Here is a 20,869-nt window from a genome sequence, read left to right on the forward strand (position 1 = left end):
GTCTTGTGTAATAAGTGCTATACTTATTCACAAATCACGCCAAACTAGAAGCGACCTGCTGTCGATGTCCTGCACACCCTTGCTTTATAAAACACCGACACACTCTTGTAATAATCCCCTGAGAGGGATGCGATAAAATTCACATAGTTTAACCGCCCCAAGCAATTTTCACAGTAAATTATAAAATGTCACACAGGATAGTGATTCTAGAAAAAGTATTTTTTTCCCCCTCGAATGACATTGTACCATATGATGTCCCTTCCGCCTGCTAACTTGCCGTTAGAGCATCACACCCGAAAACGGGCGGCGTTTCGGTTATCGTGGAAACTCAATATACGGCTCCCATTTCGTCGCGGCCGACAGAAATGCACCCTTTGCAGGGAGCACCACCGTCACTCTCAGCCCATAATGAACCGCGTCCTTGGCCGGCGCTCTAATGCACCTTTACACGTAGTCCATGTAAATGCGGGCATCTGTCACATTACCTACATGAACAAGGGTGCGCTGGCAGTAAAAGCAGGCAAAAGGAAACCCGTGTGCACCCCCCGTCCGGATACTCCATATGGAGCGCGCTTAATGCCTTTACCGCTGTACCTGCCGCTTTCTCGTACTGTACCCTGATAATCTGATATTGGTGGTACATCGTCTGCGTGTGCATGCTAGGGTATGCGTACGTATGCTTCTGCGTTTTTGACTCTCCCCGGAAATTTCAGGGAAATATTGACAGCCGTGTCATGAGCACCAGTTTGCTGGGGAGGCAGGCTGAGCCGCAGTAGGACCAGCGGCAGTCGGCGGAAAGCGGCTGACTCTCCGTGCCCAGCGGACCCTGCGCCCTGCCCTCCCCCGGCGCTGTGCGGCGGACTCTCCGTGATCGGTGGACACTGCGCCCTGCCCTCCCCCGGAAGAGTGCGGCGGACTCTCCGTGACCGGCGTATCCTGCGCCCGTCCCCATCCACGGACTCTCGTCGTCTCGTCTTCCGCTCTCATCTGCGGCGGAATAGCTCTCGTAGTCGGAGCTCGGTGCACCCTTTTTTCTTTAGTGTGTTTTTATTACCGATCGGGAGCCAGAGGGGACGTCGGCCTCGCTGGACCCGCGGAACGAGGTAGGAAGACGCCGGGACTGGTTCCTCGTACGCGGCCGCAATCCGCTCGGCACGCCGCCGCGGTAAACACTCATGTGTCCGGGTGTGTGCATGGGTGCATTTCCATACTCGGGGTAAATAGACAGTAAAGAGGGTGAATCGTGGGACGCCGTGCACCGGGGAGGGGGGGTGATCGTTACACTGATGCTATATCGGGCCTTTCTCCATGTGACCCCCCCGACACTCCGCCGATCTCCGGGTAGCGGTCATGTTGGCCAGCGTGTGCGCCCTGACAGGTTACCATCCGCTCCCGGGGGGAGGGGGGGTGCTCCAACTAGCTGGGCCGTGCGTGGTCCCGGTCCCCCGACACCGGCGGCTAGGCTAACGCGGTGCACCGGCCGATGTGAAAGAGGAGGGGGGGGGTCTGTAAGTGGCTAAACCAGCCGGTCTACTGGGGCAGGACTGGAAAGGGGCTGAGAACGCGGCTGGCATTAGTGTGAACCGAGGTTTGCGGACTACGGCCCGGTTCGCCTGGTTTCCGCTCGCTAGCCGCACGGAGCTTTGCTCTGTGCAGAATTTGGGACGTTAAAGCGCCGTAAACACGGGGCGTAGTAGCGGGTGACACCGCAGGTGGGTTTTCATTAGGGTGTGTGACGCACAGGTCAGCGCAAGAAGGGCGAAATAGGACCGTCCACGGTCCGTATCCGTGGTCCGGTTGCGTTACAGCGGCGGCCTTTACCCTTCGCGGATTGGCCAATCAGCGCCCGCGTTGGCTAGGGTGGGACAAACTGACGCGACCGGAAGCCAATAGGAATCTGATCTTCTCTTTCTGGGGCGGTCCCAGCACGGTAGTCCACGGTCGTCATCTTCGACTCAGGTGAGCTAAAAGGCCGATGCCCAGGTTGTGCAACGGTCGGCTGTTTGGACCCGTTTGCGGAAAGTCCGTGTCCGTGTATTTTGGAAAAAATGCATGGAACTGCTTTATAAAGATGCTTTTGAACATTCTGAATCGAAACTGCCTCTCAGTTATTGTAGAATTCAAAGGAATCTGCTCGTTTTAATCCACTTCTGAAAATACGGTTCGGAGGTTGGGGGTTAAGTTTGTATTTTAAAGGTAAAGCTTCGTGTTTCATGTTTCACGGCCAGTACTTAAGGCTTTAAGTGCTGGTTGACATGCCCCATGCTATGCCTGTCCACCAGCAGTGTATCAAATCGCAGAAAATGCGCTGATAGCAGCCTCGCTGGCTTCTGCTTCGTCAGCCCTGCCCTCGGCCCGGTGTCTTTAAAATAGTTGCTATTGTTGCGATGGATGAATTATGATGCTAAAATCTTGTTAGTTGTTGGTTACTAACTTTTAACCAATTTAACTAAGTTTTTTTATGTAGTAGTTACTTCAGACTTGAATGCAAATGCATAGACTCGGCCATGTGTGAATTTGTGGACCAGGATCACTTCTCAGCTGTTGTGTTTCTCTGTTGCATAAAGCACTGTGTAAGTTGGATAATTAACGTGGACTGACTGAGGGGGAAGGCAGTTGCTGGTAGCTGGGGTCCGCAAGGGCTGGCCGTCTCTCGATTTGAGTTGTTTAGGAAGAACTAGGGGAGAGAACTGCGAGTCCTGATCTTAGTCACCTCTTGCAGCTTGCACATAGCCTTGTCAGGCTGTCTCACCACCAAACAGAGGGGGTGTCCACACTACATGCAAATCATACTTCTGTTTCCCACAATATTACCCATAAGTGCTTGAGAATGTCAGCAAACAAGCAGATCGTTTGCCACTGTAAAAGTTTCCTGTGCTTTTTGGCTTCTGTCGATCTGAGCTTTAGGCTACCTCTTTGGGTGATGGGTGCCCAGACTGCCCCTAGACCTCCTGCACTGTGTGGGCCACCCTCGGCACCACAGTTTACACCCCAGACAGGCCTGTGTGTTTATTTTTAGCACAGAGTTGGGTTTGGAACCCGATCCTGCCAGAGAGAGGCTCCTAATTGTCCCCAGTGACGGTCACCTGTTTGGCTGCCTCTCCTGGGCCGAGTCACCCCGGTTACCGTCATATGGAAAACCTGCATGTTACACTCCTGTGTGCATGCTATACACGTCTGTATGGTAATGGGCTTAAAGTGAAATCGTCAGGGATCGAAAAGGAGCTCCTGAGGGGCTTAAGGTAGCAGACATGCTAACCTGGTTAATCTCTTCATTCCAAAATCTGTTGTTTAAAAAGTTGTTATATTTATGACTTTATTTTGAAATACGTGTAAATCCAGCATATAAACAGAAAACTACATTTATTATGTGTTGCAGTGTTCCTGTGCTGTTATCTTTAGGACGGGACCCCATTGTGGGCTGTGAGCACAATATCCTCCGTTATCCTGCTGGTGATCTTTAGGATGGGAGCCTACCCTGGTCTGTGAGCAGGACATTCCCCCCCGATCCCACTGGTGATCTTTAGGATGGGACCCCGCTGTGGGCTGTAAGCATGGTGGCCCTGTCACCCTGCTGGTCATCTTTAGGACTGGATCCCAGCGTAGGCTGTGAGCAATATTCCCGCTGGTGATATTTAGGATGGGACCCCCCCACGGTCTGTTATTATGGCATCCCCCCTGATCCCACAGGTGATCTTTAGGATGGAACTCCACTGTGGCTTGTGTGCATGGCGGTACCTGTCATCTCGCTGGTCATCCCACAGCGTCCCCCATGTTCTGGTGCTGGTGATCATTTGGACAGGATCCTGCTGCGGACTGTGAGCATGGTTCCCCCTCGGTCCTACTGGTGATCTTTAGGATGGGACCCCACTATGGGCTGTCAGCATAATATTGTCCGTGATCCCTCTGGTGATATTTAATAATAATAATAATAATAATAATAATAATAATTGATACTTTACGAGCCTTGCTCACGGACCCACAACTTGATTCGGCGACCTTCTGATCACAGGCACAGAGGGTTAGCCCACTAAGACACACACACTGCCTTTAAGACAGGATCCCTCTGCGAGCTCTAAGCAGGGTGTCCCCCGTGATCTCACTGGCGACCATTAGGATGGGACCCCACTGCAAGCTCCAAGCACAGCGTCCCCCGTGATCTCACTGGCGATCATTAGGATGGGACCCCACTGCGAGCTCCAATCACGGCGTCCCCCGTGATCTCACTGGCGATCATTAGGATGGGACCCCACTGCGAGCTTCAAGCACGCCGTCCCCCATGATCTCACTGGCGACCATTAAGATAGGACCCCACTGCGAGCTCTAAGCACGGCGTCCCCCATGATCTCCCTGGTGACCATTAGGATGGGACCCCACTGCGAGCTCTAAGCACGGCGTCCCCCGTGATCTCACTGGCGACCATTAGGATGGGACCCCACTGCGAGCTCCAAGCACGGCGTCCCCCGTGATCTCACTGGCGACCATTAGGATGGGACCCCACTGCGAGCTCTAAGCACGGCTTCCCCTGTGATCTCCCTTGTGACCATTAGGATGGGACCCCACTGCGAGCTCTAAGCACGGCGTCCCCCGTGATCTCACTGGCGACCATTAGAATGGGACCCCACTGCGAGCTTTAAGCACGGCATCCCCCGTGATCTCACTGGCGACCATTAGGATGGGACCCCACTGCGAGCTCTAAGCACGGCATCCCCCGTGATCTCACTGGCGACCATTAGGATGGGACCCCACTGCGAGCTCTAAGCACGGCATCCCCCGTGATCTCCCTGGCGACCATTAGGATTGGGCCCCACTGCGAGCTCTAAGCACGGCGTCCCCCGTGATCTCACTGGTGACCATTAGGATGGGACCCCACTGCGAGCTCCAAGCACGGCGTCCCCGATGATCTCACTGGAGACCATTAGGATGGGACCCCACTGCGAGCTCCAAGCACGGCGTCCCCTGTGATCTCACTGGAGACCATTAGGATGGGACCCTACTGCGAGCTTCAAGCACAGCGTCTCCCGTGATCTCACTGGCGATTATTAGAATGGGACCCCACTGTGAGCTCTAAGCACGGCATCCCCCGTGATCTCACTGGTGACCATTAGGATGGGACCCCACTGCGAGCTCCAAGCACGGCGTCCCCCGTGATCTCACTGGAGACCATTAGGATGGGACCCTACTGCGAGCTTCAAGCACAGCGTCTCCCGTGATCTCACTGGAGACCATTAGGATGGGACCCTACTGCGAGCTTCAAGCACAGCGTCTCCCGTGATCTCACTGGCGATTATTAGAATGGGACCCCACTGCGAGCTCTAAGTACGGCTTCCCCCGTGAGATCACTGGAGACCATTAGGATGGGACCCTACTGCGAGCTTCAAGCACAGCGTCTCCCGTGATCTCACTGGCGATTATTAGAATGGGACCCCACTGCGAGCTCCAAGCACGGCGTCCCCCATGATCTCACTGGAGACCATTAGGATGGGACCCCACTGCAAACTCTAAGCACGGCATCCCTAATGTTCCCAATTGTGATCTTTAGGACGGGACCCCACCCCGGCCTGTGAGCACGGCCTCCTCCATGATCCTGCTGGTGATCTGAGAGCTCCTGGGCGTGTTGTGAGCTGTGCTGTGGGGGTAGGCTATTAAAGAATCATTTGATACTGAGAACCTTTAGCCTGGGAGGCAGACACGGATCCCGAGTCAGTGACGGGGGGGGGTTGAATTAACCATGTTTCCACCACGCTTCTGTCTTACACTTCTGTGTTTTTTTTTTTCCTTACAGCTCTCTGTATCCCTCCCTCCTGTCCCTTTCTAGCTCACCCCTGCTCGTGCCCGTGTCTCTCTCAGGAGTCAGCCATGCTGTCCTCCTCCTCTTGTCTTTCCTGTCCTCTCTCTCTCTTGTCCCCCACCTTGTCGTCTCTCTGTTTCATCCCCTCTTGCCCTACCTTCTCTCTCTTACCCTTTCCTATTGCCACCCCTCTCTGCATTGTGAGGTGTCTCACTCGCTCTCTCTCGCTCGCTCGCTCGCTCTCTCTCTCACTGCCTTCCTCTCTCTCTTATACTCTCTCTCTTCTCCCACACCCTTTTCTCTTTTCTTCTGCCCACTGTCTCCTGACTTCTTGCTCTGTGGTTCGTACTTTCCTTTCCTCGCTCACTTTCTCACTTTGGCTGTTTTCCCAGAAATGTGTTGGGTGAGGTACAACCCCGTGACCCACCCCCGCCCCCCAGTTCAGTGAAGCTAGTTCAGATCTCCCCTGTCTGGATGTGTGTGTGTGTGTGTGTGTGTGGGGGGGGGGGTCGCTGTTGGGGGGTATTTGCACTGAGCTCACACACCCTGTCTTTTTGTCTCTGTTTAGCTGTTTAAGGGTGTCTCTTTATTCTTCTCCTCCTTTCTTTGTCTCGCTCATCCCTGTCTCTCTCTCTCTCTCTCTCTCTGTCTCTCTCTCTCTCTCTCTCTCTCTCTGGCCCTTCTGCCCCCCCCATGCCATTACCCTCTCTCTCTCTCTCTCTCTCTCTCTCTCTCTCTCTCTCTCTCTCTCTCTCTCTCTCTCTCTGGCCCTTCTGCCCCCCCCATGCCATTACCCTCTCTCTCTCTCTCTCTCTGTCTTCCATGCCCCCACCTCTCTACCTTGCCCCCTGCCTCCCTGTCTCTGTCTGTCTCTTTCTTTTAAAAATAACCCACTCTTCCCCCATGGAAAGGCCCCCCCCCCCCCTCCCCAGATCTGCAGTGTTAAATGGCGCGTCGGTCAGCGGGGGCCCTGCTCATGCCTCAGGCTGCACACCCATGCAGCCACGCACACTCTCAGCTCTCAGATATAATGACGGTCCTATTAAAAGGGCCTGCCGCTCTGACCCGTCGTTTCGCTTTGTCTCTGTCCTGGCTGGTTGCCCTTTCCTCTCTGTTCACTCTTCTTCGTTCTCCTTAAGCTGGTCTCTCTAGCCCCCCCCCCACTCTGTACACCCCCTAGAATGCGCAGATATCTCGTTTTCTTCCCCGGTGTTGGTACGTGACGCAGACGGCCGCTGTTCTGCCTCTGTGCCCCCCGTAATGTGACTGTTTATCCCGCCTCATTTTGTCCGCAGCCCACCCCCCCAGCCTTTCTGCTATTCACAGGGCCCTGACCCTCTGTTTCTATTTGCTCAGAAACTTGTGAGTCCCCCCCCCCCCCCCCACACCACATCTGTCTCCACCAATTGACAGGCTGCGAGCCTCATGCTGCATGGTGCCACCGTGAGGACAGATGGCTGTAATGCGCACTGTTCACGATTTTACCGTTAGCAGAGAAATACCTGCGTGTGTCATATGCTCGTATTATTAAAAAATTGAAAGTGTGCATGTTCCTGAGCTGGGGAGCATGTGAGCCTGTGATGCCTTCATTTGCGGCTTCATTTAGATCTTGCACATCTACACCTCCTGCTGACTCACGGTCTGGCAAACCAGGAGAGGCAGGCTCACCCGTAGTGACCTTTTGATCACTTTATCCATGACACAAAAGGAAAGCGGGCAGAAGCAACAGATTACTGACTGAAAGTGAGGTGGAAAGTGAGTCCTGTTATGAGGCTCCTGCTTCGTCAACGTTCAGTTTCTGTAGAAAGCTGGGAGTGTGTAGTGTGAAGGACGTGGACCTCAAGGTTGCTGGCTCAGATCCCAGGAGAAACTCCACTGTGCTGCCCTTGAGCTAGCAGTTTAACCTGGTATAGTGGTGAAGGATGTGGTGCGGGCCGTTTATGGGGCTTAAACAAAATGTCCATCTGTAAAAGCAGGTCATAAGAGGAAGCTGCTTTTGAAACGTACATGCAAACATGTGGTCCACATAAACCACTTGACTAGTTAGCATGATCTATATAAAATAAATGACATACATATGATACAGTGGCCTATGGTTTTATTATTTTTTCACATGTTTAAATTCAGGTTTTGGTTTCTGTGGTAGCAATGTGATCCTCTTTCTGGTTCTTGTGTGAATGATTCTGCTTTTGCTCCCTGTGGTAATGATATGATCCTCTTTTTTTCTGTGAAGGATCCTGCTTTTGTTTCTCGTGGTAATATTGTCCTCTTTTTGCTTTTTGTGTGAAGGATTCCAGTTTTGGTCCCTGTGATAGTGCTATGATCCTATTTCTGGGCTGCGTGTGAATGATTACGCTTGTTGTCCCTATGGTAACGTCGTGATCGTATTTCTGTTTTTTGTGTGAATGATTCCGATTTTGGTCTCTGTGGTAATGATGCAATCTTTTATCTGGTTTTTCTGTGAAGGATTCTGCTTTTTGTCACCATGGTAATAATGTGATCCTCTTTCTCTTTTTTCATGAATGATTCTGGTTTTGGTTCACGTGGCAGTGATTATGATCTTCTTTCTTGTTTTTCTGTGAAGGATCCTGCTTTTGGAATTATTTTTTTCGTTGTCCTTTTGGTAACAACGCAGTCCTCTTTCCGGGTTTTGGCAGACGTTGGTCACTGCGTGTTGAGTTTATCCCAGTGACTTTGCTATTTTTTTTTTTATCTTCTTGTTTTTGTCTGGAATGGACCATTTGTTTTCTCGTAACCACAAGGCCTGGCAGCGCACTTTTCATGCGCTTCCTTTGTGAAGGCCACGGCCCACTCACCCGGCGGCTGGCTTTGTGAGGAGGACGAGCACCATCTCTTTCATGCTTTTGCACTCTTCCTCTCTTTTTCTTCCAGTCTTTCTTTCTCTCTCTCTCCCCTTTAAGTGAGTGATTATGCCGGAATCAGGCAGAGAGCCGTACAGCCCAGGTTAATGACTGATAGCTGTTCACTCGTTATCACTCAGCGAGGCGAGCGGCCCAGTTGGTTTCGTCGCAGATGAGACGGACAGCGGGGGCGTTTCTCAACCTGTGCGTCACCGTGCGAGATAAAAATCGCCTCGGGGTCTGCTCGATTTTGCAAGAGGTGCCGTTTAATACCAGAGGAATTTCCAGCCTGGGCTGGAAGGGGGGCCTGTTTGAACTGGCAGCTTGCTGATTGTGTCATTGCTGGAGTTTCACATGTCATGCTTTGTCTCTGCGTCGTGTTGAAACTCATAAGCATCCGCCGACGCCTTCACAGTGCTGCTGGGGCAGGGGATCCCTGCATTCACGGCTTACCTGGTTTTGCCTGTGTTGCCTGTATTGAAGCCATTTTGCACTTTTGCAGTTTATTCTTCACGGTCTCGGCATTAGAATATTAAACATTTGACTGTTTTCCTCGCATGCCTGGACGGATGTGCCCACCCCCCCTCTTGGCGCCACCACCCCTGCAGCCGAAATGCAGCCGGCTGTGGTTAAAACGGCGCGCTGATGAAGGTTTCGGTGGGATGGGTCTTTCTGTACTTTTTGGGTCTCACCGATCATGGGGCCTCCATCCCATGACGTTTTTGATTGTTTTTTTTTTTTTTTTTAGCATCGGTAATAGATTTCATGCTGCCTTAACCTCAGTGCTTTAACTTGTGGAAAGAGAGACCTCTTCTCATTTAGCAATTTTGATCATATTTAGTTTGCATTCACTCTGTGTTGCTATCTCCCTCCCTGACTCTCCCCCCTGACCGTGCCTCCCAACCCTGGTTGATGCTCCTGTTGACCACCTTTCCCCCCTGACCATGTCTCCCCCCTGACCGTGCCTCCCCCCCCCCGATGGTGCTCCCGCTGACCATGTCTCCCCCCTGACGGCTCCTCCTCCCACCACACAGGAAGGCCCATGTTACATGAAGACTCCATGGACAGCATGTCCGCTGACTCCCTGGCTCTGTGAGGTGAGACTCCGTGAACACGGCTGTGACTGGAGCAGTGCTGACTTATTTACAGGTAAAAAGGAGTCATTATGCCTCCATATTTTGATATGTGTTAAGTTTTTCTTTTTGAGTCACATTTAATAAAGAAGAACTGAAGGGTTAATCAATAATTAGCTAATAGAGTTTATTTGTAATCGTGGAGAGCTTGCCAGGCCTTCTGACGAGACTCAAAAAGGGGAAGAGGTCTGCCCTGGGACTTTCTGCTGGAAATGTCACCACTGTCATCTGCCTCCCTGTCTGGGGGGGGGGGGGATTGTATTAATAGCCACGACCTTTGACCTTTTGCTGAGGCTGGGGGGTGGGGGCGGGGACAGGCCACACTGTGCGGTGGCTCACGAGAGAGGAAGCACAGTGAGCTGTCCTTGCGGCCCGTGTTTATATGCATCTCACGGCGACTGATTGGGACTGATTTTCTCATCGCCAGAGGGAAAGATAGATGAGGCCTGTGCTATAGCAGACGGGCATACTGCAGTGTGGCAGCCCCCCCCCCCATAACTCCCTCTGCCCTGTGTTTGCTTTCTCAGCTGCGTCCCTAAGCAGATAAGACCACACAGCGGGGCTCAGCCCTTGACAACCCCTGCAGCCACCGGCTTGACTCTTGGTCCCGGCCAATCAGATGCACCCCGACAATAAGTTGACCAGTCATGGCAAGCAGGTGAACAGCAGTGCCCAGCCCCTGATCCCCAATGTAAATCAGCAGCAGCAACAGGGGCCTGCCGGGGCCCTGGGGTCAAAGGGCGTGCCGGCGGGGGGCCATGGAGCCAAGGCCAGTCAGATCTCCCCGGGGAATTCTGGGCTGAAGAGTGCCGGTGCAGGGGGGGCCACAAAGGGCAAGGCTAAACGTGACAGGAGCATGTCTATGGACCCAGGGGAGCAAAGAGACGGCCTGACGCCCATCCTGGAACCTGACGCCAAAGGTAGGCGGCCGTGCCGTGCCGTGCCACTCCGCGCCCGCGGCTCCTCGCCGACGAGGGGGTGTCAAATCAGATGCCGAAATGGGGTTTTTGCTGAGAGGCTTGATGTGCGCGCGTGGGGTGGCTGCCCTCGCACACGTCGCTGCTGCCACCCGCCCGCAAGCACCACTGGCGGACATTGAGATTTCGGCGAACCTGACTCATCGTGGGCTTCCTGTAGCCAACCCCCCCCCCCCCCCCCTGCCACCACCACCCAGTTTCTGCTGCCTACACGCACAAACACACAGGACGTCTGAAGGAGGCGCACAGGCCTTCCCGTTATAGATGGACAGATAGATAGAGACGTGGTGTTTATGTATACACAGAGAGAGAAAATGGTGTTTTCCCCTAAATCATCTGTATTGATGGGTTACACACACCAAGATGAAGAACAGCCCCCCCCAGATGAATACCCCCTCACAAATTGAGAGGGAAATAATCTGGAGCTAACCCTGATATACTTCATTATACATTATATGGACAAAAGTATTGGGATGCCTGACCATTGCACCTATAGGATTTTGTGTGACATCTCGCTCTCAATCCATAGGCATCAATATAAAGTTGGTCCCCCCCTTTACAGCTATAACAGCTGCCACTCTTCCGGGGGAAGCTTTCCATAAGATTTTGAACTTAGAATTTTTCCTCATTTATCTAGAAGAGCATTTGTGAGGTCAAGCACTGATGCTGGACGTGAAGGCCTGGCTCACAATCTCCATTCTACCCCAAAGGTGTTTGATGGGGTTGAGGTCAGGGCTCTCTGTTGCCAGTCAGGTTCTTCCACACCAAACTCACCCAACCATGTTTTTATGGACCTGGCTTTGTGCACTGGGGCGGTCATGCTGGAACAGAAAAGGGCCTTCCTTCCCCAAACTGTTTCTACAAAATTGGAAGCATAGAATTGTCCAAAATGACTTGGTATGCGGGGTGGCATGGTGGTGCAGTGATTAGCACTGTTGCCTCACACTTCTGGGACCCGGGTTCGAGTCTCCGCCTGGGTTACATGTGTGTGGAGTTTGCATGTTCTCCCCATGTCGTTGTGGGGTTTCCTCCGGGTACTCCGGTTTCCCCCCACAGTCCAAAAACATGCTGAGGCTAATTGGAGTTACTGAAATTGCCCGTAGGTGTGCATGTGTGAGTGACTGGTGTGTGAGTGTGCCCTGCGATGGGCTGGCCCCCCATCCTGGGTTGTTCCCTGCCTCGTGCCCATTGCTTCCGGGATAGGCTCTGGACCCCCCGCGACCCAGTAGGATAAGCGGTTTGGAAGATGGATGGATGGATGGACTTGGTATGCTGAAGCATTAAGAGTTGTCTGCACTGAAACTAAGGAGCTTAGCTCAACCCCTGAAGAACAACCCTACACCTAGTGTTGGGCATTTCAGGTCCAGAAGCTACAAATCCAGACCAAGATTTTGTTTCTAGTTGAGCAACTGGATCTGAAATGTCCAACATTGCCTACCCCATTGCCCTCCCCCACCAAACTTTCCAGTGGGCACAATGCAGTCAGGCAGGTAAAGTTCTCCTGCCATTTGCCAAACACAGACTCATCCATCAGACTGCCAGAGTCCAGTGGCGGCGTGCTTTACACCATTCCATCCAACGCTTGGCATTACACTTAGTGATGTGAGGCTTGCATGCAACTGCTCAGCCAAGGAATCTCATTCCATGAGGCTCCCAGCTCACAGTTTTTATGCTGGGGCTAATGCCAGAGGAAGTTTGGAACTCTGCAGTTATTGAGTCAACAGAGCGTTGGCGACTTTTACGCACTATGCTCCTCTGCACTCAGCGACCCCACGGTGTTACTTTACATGGTCTGCCACCTCATGGCTGAGTTTCTGTTGTTCCTAAACGCTTCCACTTTGCAGTAAACCACTTACAGTTGACCATGGAATATCTAGCAAGGAAGACTTATTGCAGAGGTGGCATCCTATGACAGTGCCATGCCTGAATTCCTTGAGCTCTTCAGAATGACCCACTCTTTCAGAAATGTTTGTAGACCTGACTGCATGGCTGGGTGCTTGATATTATATACCTGTGGCAATGAATCTGAATGAAACACCTGACTTGAGTGATTGAATTCCTTTGTCCATATAGTGAATGTGATGTATAGGGCTATCAGATATATACCTCGGACATACGTGAGATATACCTCATGGTGTATATACCTCGCACATGCCTGATATATACCTCACACACACATGATTATATACCTGATATATACCTCACACATATGTGATTATATACCTCACACATACGTGATTATATACTTGATATATACCTCACACATACGTGATTACCTGATATATACCTCATATATATGTGATTATATTCCTTATATATACCTCAAACATTTGTGATTATATACCTGATATATACCTCAAACATATGTGATTATATTCCTGATATATACCTCATATATATGTGATTATATTCCTTATATATACCTCAAACATTTGTGATTATATACCTGATATATACCTCACATATATGATTATATTCCTGATATATACCTCAAACATATGTGATTATATTCCTGATATATACCTCAAACATATATGATTATATTCCTGATATATACCTCACACATACATGATTACCTAATATATACCTCACATATATGTGATTATATTCCTGATATATACCTCAAACATATGTGATTATATACCTGATATATACCTGTTATATGCCTTCTGGTCTCTCTGCTTCCTGCCTGCTGGCCAGCCTTCTCAGGTATGGCCTCTTGTTCTGTATGGTGTTTCACGCCTTGATCTGAAGGTCTAGGGTGGTGGGAAAGGGACTCTCCTGTTTTTTCTGCACAGCTAAAAAACGAAATATTACAACATGAAAGCAATGGAATGAATCTCAGTCCAGGGTGATATGATGCTTTGGCTTATTTGTGCTTCAATCTGACCTCATTTACTTGTTGTCAGCTAGTTTAAATTGGAACGGCACACCTGTGTTCTTAAGTTTGTTTAGAAGGAAACAAATACAGTATATCAGTAATCTGTAAGTGAACCTCCTGCCATATCTGTCCATTCACAACCTGTCCAGTAGAGGGCGCCATGCGCAGCAAGCGACGGTGCGTCCTGGTGAAGAAACAGCCATACAGTGGGGACGAGTGGTGCTCTGGGCCTGACACGGAGGATGACGAGGACAAAGCGCTCGTTGGTGCTCACCGTGAGTTATGGCTTTTGGGGCAGGGGGCTCAAAACCTATGGTGTGGTGCGTTCTAGGGGGCTCTGCACAGTGGCATTCCCCTATTGGTCGTGCCAGACGGCTGTCTTCCTGTCCTTAGTGTTAGCCATGGTGTCGTATCCTCAGTCCTCTGCATGGTTGTCACGGTCACATGATTATAACAGCCAGCCAATCGTAACGCATTCGCGACATGTGAAGCCGCCAGACCCGGTGACAGCATGACAGTGATGACAGCAGAGTGGATTCGCACCGTTCAGCTCTCTAATCTCACAGGGGCTTCCCTTGCAGTTCAGCTGTAAGAAGCTCCTGTGGAGGGAACCTCTAGATATAACCGCGAGGTTAATGACGGGATTATCCATGGCAGTGAAAACAGAGTTTGGGCTGTTAATTCTCATTAACTAGCCCCCTTTTCATTAGTCAAAATAGATCAAATAGAGATTGTCTACTTTTACGGGTTTTGGCTCCATCTAGTGCCGAGTTACGGAAAAGCGTAGTCACTCGAGCTGAACATTGAGCTATCAAAAATGCTCGGAATTAAAAGCTGGTTTGTAGAACAAATTAAAATATGAAAGCGTTTTGTGTATTGAATGCAGTCTGTATTGAGAGGAAAAGTGATGTCATCAAGCCTGTGTTTTACTGAAAGTGTTGTATATGTAGAGTGCTTTGCTGTTGGACCTTTGAGTGATGGCTTAGCCTGCTCTGGGAAGAACATCTGCCACATGAATTCATGTAAATATAAATGTAACTACTTTAAAACTTTTTTTTTCCCAGGAGAGCCTTCAGTGGCAGGCCCCACCCATTCCATGACTGGACCCCCCCCAATGGGCTCCATCAGTGAATCAGGGTGCTCTGCTTTGGGGCGGGGACTGGGGACAGGACCCGCCCAGCAGGTGGTGTATGTGTTCACCACCAGCCTGGCTAACAGGTAAGAACGTTCTCTCAGGAAGAGCCGGAACCAGCCCCTCGGTCCTGTGGTCACCATGTGGCTCTGTGTCCCTCAGTGCGGCGGACGCCGTCATGCATGGTCACGTCGACTCCATCGTTACGTTTCACCAGCAGAATGTCCCGCACGCCAAACTGGACAAGGTAAGTCCCACTAAGGAGCAGGTACATGGTAATCACTCATGTACGAACACACTAACCAGTACTAATGCCGGCCCCTGCCCACCTTCTCTCTCTCTTTCTCTCCCTCCCCTACTCTATCTCTCTCCCTCTTTCTCTGTCCCTCCCTCTCCAATCCTCTTGCTTTCCCTCCCTCCTTTCTCTCTCTCTCAGTGTCCTCCACCTGTGAAGCTGCCCACCCTCCCGGAGCAGATAAACTCCAGCACCCCCCCGACTGGCACACCCAAATCGCAGAGCGGCACACCCCGACCGGCCTCCGTGGGAGGGGGAGCGGGGGGTCACCTGCTGTCAGGAAGCACCCCCACCTCCTCTGGCAATGCTGAGGAAGACCTCCCTCAGGGCCGGCCTGCCGGGGTCTATGGTGGCCCGGGAACACACCAGCCTGGGCCGGGTGCCGTTGCTACCCCCAGGCCCGGGGACCCCGAAGGGCCAAACCTGCTGCCCCATGCTGCCACTGGCATCTCCCCGTCGCCCAGTCCGGTGGCATCCCTCCTGCAGCGGGAGCCGGGCCCGGTGGGGGTACCGGGTGGTGCTGACAGGCTCTCCAAAGAGCAGCTGGAGCATCGTGAGCGGTCACTGCAGACGCTGCGCGACATCGAGCGGCTGCTCCTGCGCAGTGGGGCTGGGCCGGGGGAACCCCGGGGCCGGATGGAAACACCGGCGACGCCCCCGGTGGGCCTAATGATGGCGCTAACAACCCCGCTAACTGCAGCCAGCAATAACGGCGGCCTGCCCCCCCTGGGGCCCCTGCGCAAATATGAGGAGCCCCTGCAGTCCATAATCTCGCAGACGCAGAGCCTGGAGCATGCTGGCATGGATGAGCCGCCCATGGGGCCCCATGCTGGCCTGCTGTCCCTGCATCACCAGGCTCCCTCACCCACTGGCATGGACGTAGGCGGCCTGCTGGGCCCTGACGGCCTCACCCCCGAGCAGGTGGCCTGGAGGAAGCTGCAAGAGGAGTACTATCAGGAGAAGCGGAGGCAGCAGGAGATGCACCCCCACCACTACAGGATAATGCCCGAAGCGGGCATGGGGGGGCCCATGATGCGAGGGCCCCCACCCGCCCTATCACAGCAAAACCGGGGGAACAGCAGTGGCCACCGGCGGCCATGATGGGAGGCGGGATGGGGCCGGGAGGCGGCGGCCGCATGATGGACATGCACCAGGAAGGGCCGAGGGCACTGCGCTTCCTGGGGCAGATGCACAGAGCGCCACCTGGTGGTGGGGGTGGTGGTGTCTACCCAGGTGGTGCTGGAGGAGTGCTGCCTATCGAGGCGATGGGGCACCAGAGGCCTTCCAGGCCAGGCATGGGCTGGACTGAAGACATGCCCCCCAACGTGGGAGCTGGGGGCCTTTCCCAGGGTGTTACCCCCCCGGGGGCCTCAGTGGGCCTCCGCCCCACCTCCAGCCCATTCAGAGCGGTTCTTGACCCGGGAGGAGATGTTTCGCATGCTGGAGAAGAGGCAACTGCAAGGGCTGCATAGGATGGAGTTGGAGAGGCTGGGCAAGCAGCAGGTAGGCCTGGGGGGGCCCAGAATACTGGACAGCATGGGTGGGGGGGGGCTTCCCTGGTCCCGCTATGGGCGGGGGCCCGGCCCCTCGAGGCGACCCCATGGATTTCGCAAGCTCGAGGGCAATGTTGGCTCTCCCTTGGGGGGTGGCGGTGCAGGTGCCGGAGGGGGCCCCCCCCTCAGAGACTTGGTGGATGCACCGATGGGCAGTGTGAACATGAACCCCCAGATGCAGCAGATGATCCTGGCACAGAAGCTGCGGGCCGGTCCTGGACCTGGTCCCAGTACCCTGGGGGAGATGCTGAGCTCGAGGAAATCTCCCGAATCAGAGCATCACAGAACGGCCGGGAGCTGGGCAGCGGCGTGCAGGGTAGCAAAGGCATGGTCCCTGGAAGAGGGGGGCCCCTTCAGTACCCCAATCAGGGGCCCTTCCCAGGTGGCCCAGGGGTAGGTGGATACCTCCACCAAGAAGTGGGTCCAGATATGTTTTGGGTCCGAACACCAGGGTCCGCCTCTCATGGGGGGCTCCAGGCTCAGCCACATGCCCATGAATTCAGGCCCCCGGGGCCCTGAGCTCGGCCCAACGCCACCCCTCGGACCTGTCCATCGGCGCCAATCCCATGGGCTCCCCGGCCACCTCCGCTGCCCCATCAGCTGAAATCTCCCTCCCTCAGCCAGGAGGCCTCTCCCCTCATGCCCTCCCCCTCTGCCCCCAGCCTGAAGTCTTCCCCTCCTCAGATGTCTGCCACAGGGCCCCCTCCTCCACCGCTGCCAGCTACAAGTGGAGTGGGAACCCCGTCTTCCTCCATGAAGTCCCCCCAGGTGATGGGCCCCTCCTCTTTGGGCCTGCGCTCCCCCACTGGCTCCCCCGGCCGTCTGAAATCACCAGCCATGCCTGTCGCCTCCCCCGCTTGGGTGGCCTCCCCCAAGACGACGATGCCCAGCCCAGGGGGGCCGCCCAGTGGCAAGGGCATTGGAAATGGAGGGAGCAGCTCGACGGAAAACCGGTAAGGACCCCGTGGGGGTCAGATGTGACCGGGCACCAAACGTCTCATGGGCTAAATCGATCTTGTGTGAGATAACGCTGTCGTTCTGACATTGTGCGTCCTCCTGTCTTGCAGGGCCTTCCCTCCCTCCCAGAAGCACCAGCTCCACCCCCATCAGTCAGCCCGGCTCCATGAATCCCAGCATGCCGTTCACCTCTTCCCCTGACGGGGTGCCCACTTCCCAAAATCCCCTGTCCCTCATGTCCCAGATGTCCAAGTATGCGATGCCCAGCTCCACGCCACTTACCATGACGCCATCAAGACCATCGCCACTTCCGATGACGAGATGCTTCCGGATCGCCCCCTACTGCCTGGCGTCAACATGACAGGTATGCCGATCACATATTCGAAAAAGCAGCTTTTTTTTCCCACACGCCGCATTTTAAATATGAAGTGTTTTATTATAAGGCTGTGTTGTCCCTCCCCTGAAACATTGTAATCGCTACTCGAAGTGGATGGCTACTCGGTGCATTCAAAGATACCAACCCTTAGCTCTCTTGCTATTCCCCTCCCCACAGGAAGCATGGGAAGCCACCAGTCCTCCAGATGATGCTCGCCTCCCAGAGCTCCATGGGCCCCTCCAGTGGAGGCCAGAGTCCCATGGCGATGGTCCTGCAGGGACAGCCCCCGCTGTCCCACGAGCCCCCCGGGCCGCTGCTTCACTCGCCGGGCTCCATGGGCATACCTGGCATGGCCCCGGGCATGATGGGGGGCCCCCCAGATGGGATGGATCCCTGCAGCGTCTCACCAATGCTCCAGCAGAACCTCATGGGGGGCTTCTCTCGCATGCAGCCTCCCCCCCAGGGGCCACTGCACTCCCCCGGGCCCGGCATGCCGCAACAGTACCCTCAGCCACCAGACGAGGTGCTGCCCCACCACCAGCTGCAGCTGCTGGGCAAGGGACTGCCTCAGCAGAGGCCCCCACACCCCGTGGATGCCTTCCACCCCCGTGCCAGCGGGGGACAGCCCCGACCTGAGTGACGTCATCCGGTCGACTCCCACGGGGATCCCCGAGTTCGACCTGTCGCGCATCATCCCGGCCGACAAGCCCAGCAGCACCCTGCAGTACTTCCCCAAGAGCGAGGCCCAGTCACACCAGGGGCCAGCTCCGGGCCCCCAGCTCCTGAAGCCGCACCCCCCGGGTGGCCCCGCGTTGGCCGGTGCCCCCTCATCCAACCCCCACATCGCCAGCCTGCAGAATATGATGGCAGAGCAGCAATTGCAGCCACCCCACCCGTCACACCCGGGCATACGCATGGGCATGGGCATGCCCCCCGGTGGGCCGCGGGGCCTGGCACCCGGGCCGGGCATGGGCCCTGCCTGCCATCCGGGGCACGGCATGGGCAGGACAGCCATGATGCCCCAGCCACAACAGCACCATCACCACCATCAGCAGCAAGCCATGATGGCCGACAGCATCCTACACCAAGGGCCGCATCCCCACCCTGGCGTGATGTCGCCCCAGCAGCATCAGCAGAGCCTCATGATGATGCAGGCCAAGCAGCGAGCCTTGTCCGTCCCCGGAGACCCTTATGGACCTCAGGGGCTGCTGATGTCCCCCCAGGGCCCCGTGATGATGGGCCCCCAGCCCCTGAGACAGCGTGGCATGTCCCTGGAGTCCCTTGGGCTACGGGCACGGTGGCATGGCCAACATGCCCTTCTGAATCGCCTCCCCCAATCTGTAAAAACTGATCTCTATTACGTCCTTATGGTATTATCAATGTTACTATGGCAACTTGTGTCATTAGTATTGCTGTCCTTAAATGCTCTTTTAATTTGGATAAAAACTGAAAAAAAAATGGTTCATCTTAAATGGGTCATCTTAAAAAAAAAAAAAAAAAAGTTTAAAAAAGAAAAAAATTTGTAATATGAGAAATTGCCTTTGACATGGTACTAAACAATAAATCAGATCATTGTGAAGCCATTTTTATACCTGTAAAATATGTACATTTCACAGATCAGTAAATTTGGTGGGGAAGCTAGTTAGGAGAAGGCTGCGGATAGTAATTTTTATCTATTTTCACTTTATTTGGATTTTTTCCTCTGGCTACCAAACTGTTGTGAATGAGAATACATAAATATATATATCGGTGCTGTATATATGATGCAATTTGTGGTTGTTTGCAACTGTTCTGTATAACTGTGTTTTAATAGAAGCCTAAAAATCTGGGGAGGGGGGAGAAAAGGCTGTTAAAGCAGTTTTTGTCCTCTGCTCATTGACGCCGTGTGAGTTTGTATGTATGTATGTGTGTATGTGTGTGTGTATGTGTGTATGTGTGTATGTATGTGTGTATGTATGTATGTATGTATGTATGTATGTATGTATGTATGTATGTATGTATGTATGTATGTATGTGTGTGTGTGTGTGTGTGTGTGTGTGTGTGTGTGTGTGTGTGTGTGTGTGTGTGTCTGTGTGTGTCTGTGTGTGTCTGTGTCTGTGTGTGTGAGTGCACACACATGCCCTGTGGCAGGAGAGCTGTTTGACAAAATAGCCTGCCCAGTATCACATGAATACACATTACAGTAGCCAGCGGCTACGGTTTATTACCGCCGCTGAGCTATGTCATGGTGTACCGTTTACACTTCTGGCAACACCTTGCTTTCCATATATTGAGTCTTTAATGGCCAGGAAATGTCGACAGTCCTGTCAGGTCAATCCTCAAAGCAAGCACTGCCATGTTCAGCAATGGCCTCTTGGTGTGATACGATTCCTGTTCCGTTGCACTGAAGAACAGTTCAGGTCGATTAACGTGTATGAAACGATGCCAACAACTGTCAGGCTCTTTATATTATATAACCACATACAAAATTTCTTGTGTCATTGCATAATGTGACACCTTTTGGGCCACGTCAAACATTTTGATCACTTTTTTCCCTCAGATGTTTGTAACCACCTTGAATTTTTTGAAGAAAAAGCCATCCTATGACATGAGAGATGATGGAGGGGGAAGAGATTTGAACAAACAGATAGTAACTTTAAAATTGAACAGATGTACAACAAAATCAAAGTCTGAACATTTTAGGAAAAGTTCTTATGAAAAGTCACACTTCTGAAATGACATTTAAAAACAAGCACAATGAAAGCAACGATGTGGGCACCCAGCTCAGACGAGCCAGTACTAGATATACATTATTACAATATTAATGAAACGTGCTTGTAAATTTCACAAACACGAATCATCAGAGACCAAACCATTGGTCAGACCACGTTGTTTTTTAAATGGGGAGAAGACATCTTGACCGAGATTCGTCC

General features: G+C 53.0%; 1 protein-coding gene across 1 annotated transcript; it reads left to right on the forward strand.

The window, feature by feature from the left end:
* Positions 1-369: 369 nt before the first annotated feature.
* On the forward strand, positions 370-19,827 carry bcl9l (bcl9 like). Its single transcript, XM_048980992.1, is given in 22 exon segments — positions 370-1,103; positions 9,687-9,801; positions 10,313-10,705; positions 13,793-13,918; positions 14,708-14,861; positions 14,938-15,022; positions 15,212-16,120; positions 16,123-16,405; positions 16,408-16,464; positions 16,467-16,612; positions 16,614-16,695; positions 16,698-16,874; positions 16,877-17,055; positions 17,057-17,146; positions 17,148-17,207; positions 17,209-17,572; positions 17,688-17,855; positions 17,858-17,944; positions 18,134-18,154; positions 18,157-18,560; positions 18,562-19,229; positions 19,231-19,827. Coding segments are annotated over 20 exon segments (4,410 nt in total). The 5' UTR covers positions 370-1,103; positions 9,687-9,801; positions 10,313-10,404; the 3' UTR covers positions 19,280-19,827.
* Positions 19,828-20,869: the final 1,042 nt, after the last annotated feature.

This window comes from Brienomyrus brachyistius, chromosome 17 (assembly GCF_023856365.1).
Source record: "Brienomyrus brachyistius isolate T26 chromosome 17, BBRACH_0.4, whole genome shotgun sequence".
In the NCBI taxonomy this organism is placed as follows: domain Eukaryota; kingdom Metazoa; phylum Chordata; class Actinopteri; order Osteoglossiformes; family Mormyridae; genus Brienomyrus; species Brienomyrus brachyistius.